This window comes from Argiope bruennichi, chromosome 4 (genome assembly GCF_947563725.1).
Source record: "Argiope bruennichi chromosome 4, qqArgBrue1.1, whole genome shotgun sequence".
NCBI lineage: Eukaryota > Metazoa > Arthropoda > Arachnida > Araneae > Araneidae > Argiope > Argiope bruennichi.
The window spans coordinates 142,243,751-142,251,216 of record NC_079154.1 but is presented as its reverse complement, the minus strand read 5'-3'; the positions used below and the strand labels follow the sequence as shown (position 1 = coordinate 142,251,216).

At 34.7% G+C, this 7,466-nt stretch overlaps 1 protein-coding gene across 1 annotated transcript; it reads left to right on the top strand.

The window, feature by feature from the left end:
- Positions 1-3,051: 3,051 nt before the first annotated feature.
- LOC129966483 (proteasome subunit alpha type-3-like) lies at positions 3,052-3,804 on the top strand. Its single transcript, XM_056080911.1, has one exon. The coding sequence runs from the start codon at positions 3,052-3,054 to the stop codon at positions 3,802-3,804; it is 753 nt and encodes a 250-aa protein (XP_055936886.1).
- The last annotated feature ends 3,662 nt before the right edge of the window (positions 3,805-7,466 follow it).

Below are 7,466 nucleotides of genomic sequence, written 5' to 3'. Positions count from 1 at the left end.
CGTCAACATCTCGGGTTCGAATTTTTGGACGTTTGCCATACTTTCTCTGTGTTTCGCATAAGAGAAAGTTTAAAATAATAATTTTAATTCATTTCAATTGGTAAACGACAAACAGTAGCCGGTATAGAATAGAAAAATAAAATCGGATCCATTCATAACTTTTAAGATCATGCAAAATTAAAATTTGTTTAGAAAAGAAAATGGATTGACAACATGAAATGATGATGAAAAGCAACTTATTGAGAAAATCAAAGAAGCGACGACCCATTTCAAAACATTTCCTCTCCTCAATAGTAAAAGATAAAGCGAGCATAAATAAACTGAACTGCTCTTCAATCATGAGACAGAACCAGCGGGAGTGCTCTTTCCAACACTTTCTCTCGTACATCTTTCGTGCTCTTTAACAGAGGTGTTATCCCGGAGAACGCTCTGTTTGGCATTGAGTTGCGAAATATTGATTTTCGGCCCGAATCTTGCATTGACACTGATTCAGTCGTGTGATCTTCGGCGAGCTGTTTTTGGGCGATTCATCCCTGGAAGGCGGTTAATAATATCCGAAAATCAAATTTCTAACGACGCCCCTAGAAAACTGAAACAGAAATTCAACACGAGACTGCACTTTTGTAGCCACATTGGATGCGTTCGAGTTGCGGCGATTTTGAAGGATCGCGTTTCCGAAAGTGCGGACCGACAAAGGGCGGGTTTTCGAATCACAGTCTGATAGGTGTCTACATTACAGATGGTAAATCTGTGCACCGATTTTTTTTTTCTATCTAGTTCTCTTCGTTTTGTAGTTATTGTGTTCATTTATATTCGAACAGGCGGACAGACTTTTTCTGAGCGGAATTTTCTCAAAATGTCTTAGAAATCTGCGAATTTTGTTTTAAGTCTGTATACCAAATGTCAGCTGTCTATTCAAAGTGTTTTTGAGTTATCTTTGTCATAAACAGACAGACAGACGGTCGGACATTTCCCAAAAATGTGTCTTTCGAACCTAGGGTGGTCTAAAAATTGGAGATGCGTCAAAATGTCATGTAAGAATTTTTTTGGCGATTCATTGATAAATGAAGTGAGAAGATATTGAAGTGCTTCATTGCTTGAAGAGAAACTTGAAGATTGGTTTTGTTTGCTGTTATTTTTCCCAGAACATTTTTGAAGAAGATATCTGGTTGCAGAAGCGTTCACAGCCTGTCCCTACAATGAGTATACTTCTTGCAGGAAAGAAGGATGTGTTTAATATCATTCATGCTATTAAGCGCATGACAAAGGGGATCATTTTGGGGGTTGAAATAATTCAAAAGTACTGGCGTTATCAGTTTTGCACTGGCCAAAACAACATCCCTCCTCCGATTTTTGGACCAGGAAGAGCTTGCTTCAACGCTAGAAATATCTTACAAGGAGATGCAATATTTGCTGTTTCGATGATTATTTATTGCGATTTGATGCGTCGCTATTTTGAGGCTAGAAATAATATCTTCTGAAGAGATTCATTCGATACAAGGTGTATTTTCGGTCACTTCTTTGGCTAGATGATCTACAAGCTTGTTTCAGAATATGTTCGAAGTACCAACAAGAAAGATATTTTTTGGTTTAGTTTGTTAGTTTCAATTTTGGAGGTTATACGTGGAATAATTTTTGGCAATGGGTCGAGATGTAAGTGCGGAGTAGCTATCTGTAAGAATCAGACAATCTTTTCAAGAGACGACGTGAACGCCTAGGTTTCAGCGATACTAAATTCTCTGCAGTAAAAATTGAATTGACAGGATGGATTCTAAGCGTGAATTTTTGAATAGAGGAAGAACCAGCAATTGAAATGTGTTGGAGTGTTTTGGATGCACCAGCAGCAATAATAAAATGACCAGGAAAGAAATTCCCAATGCATTCATTAAAATAGTCATGAATTTCAATTAAAGGCAGATTTTTATTTTGAAATTTAAAATCCATAAGGAAAATTTCGAAGTGTTTCGGAGTTAATGGATGGGATTTCAGGCAAGATGATATTTTGGCGGAATCACGTTCTACATTTTTTTGTAGTCCAAAAGGCTCTATAGTAGCAGTTTCCTGCAATTCATCATCTGTCTCCTCGCTTTAGCTGCATCCAACTGCCGACTCACTACTTCACAACTGGCTACTCCACACACGGCTCGATGCTGTTTCTACAATAAACACCAGGACTCGGCAAACAGCTCAATTCAGAAATCGCTTGAGCACCACACAACGCTTGTTCTTAGCTGGACAGATCCAACTATTCCGCCGTTGCCTCGCTATCGTCTCGACGACTCGATACACGACTGACTGCAGCTTGAGACTTTCGACCTTTTATAGTTCACGGGAGATGGGAAGAGTCAGGCGTATCTCGATTGCTATTGACTGAATTGCTAAGATTCTGGAAGTTTTCAGTAATATCTATTTTGTCGCCAAATGATCGCCAATCTCTAAGATCACTGACGTGGCACCCAATCAGCATTCAACAGAGCTGATCGTAAAACGGTCTTTCCAGTGATTGAACTAACTATTTTGGGAAGCAACATTACATGTTTGTAAATTAAATATTTATATTTTATGCCGTTCATTTTCAGTTCTTTATTTCAATTTTAATCATCTGAAGTTTACTTAGCTATTGCATTATCACAAAGGAAAAATCCTAATTATTTTTTACTTCATTTTCATAGCTTTATTTTTTGTTTTTCAAGTTTGATTTCGTTTAGCCATCGTTTCATCACATCACGGACAAAGCCTTGCAAGTAATGCTAGTGCGATAATAATTCTGTTAATCCTATCACTCATTCTGAAAGCACGCGCAAGTACAAGGTAAGTAATTACACCTTTATTGACATGTAGCATAGCGTGATTGAATGCTCCTAACGGTTTTGGCATCAGAGTATTAATATTAAGGATGATACATTTATTAAATAACTCACGAGAGAGGCATATTTATATATCTATTGCTAAGAAAGAACCTTCCAGATTCTTGCATTTCTGATTATGAATCTGTAGAAAACAGCAAGAAAGTTTTTGATTCGAGAAATTGCACTTCGTAACCTCGATGCAATGAGTTCAACCGCTACGGGATATGATCAACTGGCTTCCCAGTTTTCACCTGATGGACGATTATTTCAAGTAGAATATGCAAAGAAAGCATTACTGAAAAGTGGAACAGCCGTTGGCCTGCGAGGTAAAAGTTGCGTGGTCCTTGCAGCGGAGAAAATTGCATCCTCAAAACTTTATGAATCTTCCGCAATGAACAAAATTTTCTCTGCTGATTGGCACATAGGACTAGCTTTGATAGGATATGTACCGGACGGGCAACATCTCTTGCAAACAGCTAGAAATGAAGCTGTAACATACAAGCTAAACTACAAGCAAGATATTCCTGTGCAACATCTGAAACTCCGAACGGCAATGTATATGCACACATACACACTGTTTGGCGCTTTGCGTCCTTTCGGGGCAGGTTTGATGCTGGCATCCAGTCAACCATGTCCACAGCTATTCTGCATTGACCCATTGGGAACGGTGAACAGTTATAGCGGATATGCCATCGGTAGAAATGAGGCTGCAGCAAAAACTGAAATTGAAAAGTTGGACTTGAAAAACATGAGTGGTTTGGAGATGGCGCATGAAGCAGTTAAGATTTTGTACATGATCCACGATGAAAAAGATAAGGAATTTGATATAGAACTGAGTTGGGTGGGAAGGAACACGAAGGGAAAACACGTGAAAGTCCCGGAGACAATTTTACGAAAAGCCAAAGAATGGGCAGTAGCTGCTGTCGATGAATTAAATTCAGATGAAGAAATCTGATTTTTTTTTGAAACAGATGTAGACTCAAATGTGTTTTAGTCCTTATATAATCCCATTCTGGATTTCCCCCCTTTTTAACCTTTTCTACATAATTGTTTCCCTTGGGGGAAAAAGGCTCTCTTGTTTCTCCATGGAAGACAACGAAATGAAAATGAATGTCAGAATAAATATCCTAGAATAGAATAAAGAACTAAGAATAGTAGATTAAACATTCAAGGGTAAAAAAAAAAAAAAAAAAAAAAAAAAAAAAAAACAGACAGCAATATAAAGACCATATTTTCAACAAAATTAATTTTAAAATATGTAATACAATTCCTTTTGGCAAGTCAAAATATGATTGAACAGTAAAGATGTAATACATTTTCTTTTGGCGACTAAAGATATGTTGAAACTAAATAATTTCAGACACTCCAAGATGATTCAAAATTAGGAAAGCCCTAATTTTATATGTCAAATTGCAATAAAAGGTGCGTACGACCCTAGTTGAACCCCTTGCTTGTCGCAATTTTCAAAAATCGCCAACTCACCGACAACGGTCTTGCGCCCGTGTTTTGCGAAATGTTCAAAAGTGAGGGTGCAATGTTCAATGACAGCGCATAATAAAGGCGAAAGATAATAGGTTTGCCAGTCTGGAGATTGCCAGCTTTGGCGCGTTATCGTAATTTGGCGAAGAAGGGGGTTAAACTCCGGTTCAACCTAAAAGGTGTTGTACATTTGCATTTTGCATGTAATATATGGTAAAGTAATAACTAAAGTAAAGTAAAGTAAAGTAACCGCTTCAATCTTGATGATGTTTCTTGGCTATCCATGACCTGCAGCCTATGCAGCCAAGTACAGCCTGTTTTGTAACGGAAAAAATGATATCAAAAATCACATTATCACCAGTATCAGTATTTTATAAATTTATCTTCAACTATTTGCACCTAAAGTAAATATAGATGAGCTTGGATGCCCTTTAATGAGCCTAATAAAATATCTCGCAGAATATAAAAATGATAAGGGAAGAATCGAAAAAAGCTGAAAACAGAAAACAACTTGCTTCCCATTATATATTCTAAACATTTTGAATAAATGACAGATGATGTAAGCTTCATCCTTTATATGGCTACTAGCAGTACCCGCACAGCATTGCTCAGTGGCGTAACATCTAAGAGGAAAAATTAACTTTAAACTTAAGTCTAGCCTCCAACCGATATGACATGCGCATGTAATGCAAAATGAAACAAACATAAAAATATATTTAGAAATTATCAAAAATAACTACAAAACAATTTTTTATAGCACACATTCAGAAATATTCAGGCTAAGCTCTAATATACAGTCATTTGATGCCTTGCGAGTTGGCAATTTTTCGGTGTTGCTTTGTGTGAGGTTACATTGCCGTCATTTTTTTTTTTTTTTTTTTTTTTTATGTTACTGCATTTCGATCTTTCCTGTTCATTTCCCTTGATTTTTTTTTCCTGCTGCATATACTCCTTCTGCTTACTTTCATTATTTTAGATTAAATTTTTTTATATGCATTCCATTTTACTGCATTTATTGTTTTTTTTTCTTCTATATTTCCATTAATTTGCTGCAGCTTTCCTCGGAACGTCACGATTGGAAACGCTATTGCTGCCGTTTGAGCCACATTCAGCCATTTCGCTAAATTTTTGGCCAAATTTTCTGGGCAAAAATGACTGTATATCAAAGCTGTTCCATATTTAGACTGTTAAAATGATAAAAATATGATATGTTCATAGACAAAACAATTCACTAAAATATACAATAGAAAAATCGCTTTAAAATTTAAAGATGTACAAATAAATCATTGTACCCACTGTTCCAAACTTGTTTATTAACTCTGTATAATCAGATATGAAAATAAGATTCAGCTTGCTTCATAATATTTCTTTGGAAACTATAGTGGCTGTTTTTCCTCTTGATGCCAAGACAAAAAAGACAACCAGTCAAATGGCAGACTTCACCGTGTATTATAAATTTTGGCATAAAACAGTGTTCATGCACCTGTGCACTCATAAATGAAGTCATTGAAAAGGCATTATTATACTGGCACATTTGGAATAATACCCCCCCCCCCCAAAAAAAAATGTTTAAAATAATACGTCGGTTTCGAGACTTGAACTGAAGATCTACACAAATCTATTAAACACGCTGCCGACCTAGCCATCAAGCCACGTATCCCGAGAACGGCTGAGGGATCTAAGATTCCTAAGACGACTCTCCAATTCAAGCTTTAAGCACGGAGAAAATCTGGTCTAAAAGCATAATGCTAAAAATAGGAGTGAATGCTGCGCATGTGCTTGATTTCGACACTTTAAATTTCAATTTAAATGCAGAAATATTTTGACGTAAAATTTTATTTTCTAAGTATATGATTTGGAATAATAAATAGTATTTATAGGATTAGTATGGAAATAATACCCAAAATAAAAATAAAAAATATATAAAACAATATGTCTGTTTTGAGACTCGAACTGAAGACCTACAATTAACAGTGAAACACCCTGCAGATCTAGCCGCCAAGCCACGTACCTCGAAAGCGACTGAGGGATCAAAGATTCATAACATGACTATCCAAGTTTTAAACACGGTGGAAATCTGGTTTAAAAGCGCAATGCTAAGAATAGGAATGAATTCTGCGCATGTGCTTGATTTCAGCACTTAAAATTTCAATTAAATGTAGAAATAATTTTACGTTAAATTTTACTTTTTAGTATATGATTTAGAATAAGCCATAGTAACTAAAGGAAAAGTATGGAGAATAATACCCAAAATAAAAATAATTAAAATATACTATAAAACCACAAGTCGTTTTAGATATGAAAATTTAACAAGACTCATCAGATGAAGAATATTATTAAATTTCTTTAAAGTTTTATGTTTAAAATAAAGCAAAGAAAGTATTTTTTTTTTTTCGTGACATGAACAGAGATAAACTCACGAGATTCAAAAATACGATAAAGCAATGATTTTGTTTTGAAATTTATTACAATAAAAAAAAAATCTTTAAATTTTCTCAAACCTAATTTTTCAATAAATGCGAAAATTAAAATATATATATATATATTAATTCGTTTAAATAAATTTGATATCAATGAAAAACTATCTTTTTATAAGGCAGTGTAAAAATAATTTTTGTGTAATAATATATTTTGATGTTATGGCGGACATTTTTTATTTTTATTATTAAGATAAAATTGTGTTTTTATTTTGAAAAATAAACTTTAAATGAAATTAGAAATTCAATTTTTTAAAATCCATTTTTAGTAGTCATGCCAACTTTCATGTTCCTAACTTTAACAGTTTATATTCATTGCTCTGTTAATGAAAGTAAACTTTCACCAAAACCTGTATAGAAAGATTCCATTGGGAAAAAAAAATCTGTAGGAGTTACAAAAAGAAGGAAGGCAAAAATCATTAAAAAATTATAGAAGCTAAGAAATAAAGATTTCGAAAAACTTTAATTTCTTTGCAGATTTAAAGTATGAGATTTAGCAGTAATGCTGTCTTTAAAAATGGAAGATTTTGCTTAGATTGGTCCAGCAAATAATTATTTTCCAACGGATGGGGCATTAAAAAAGAAATGCAGGACAAAGGAAACAAGTCTAAGAAATAAGGAAACAAGTCTCGTCATACATAATTGACAAGCGTAAGTACAT

What these genes read in the sequence shown, in the direction of transcription:
- LOC129966483 (XM_056080911.1), top strand. Translation starts at nt 3,052, where the DNA reads ATGAGTTCAACCGCTACGGGATATGATCAACTGGCTTCCCAGTTTTCA.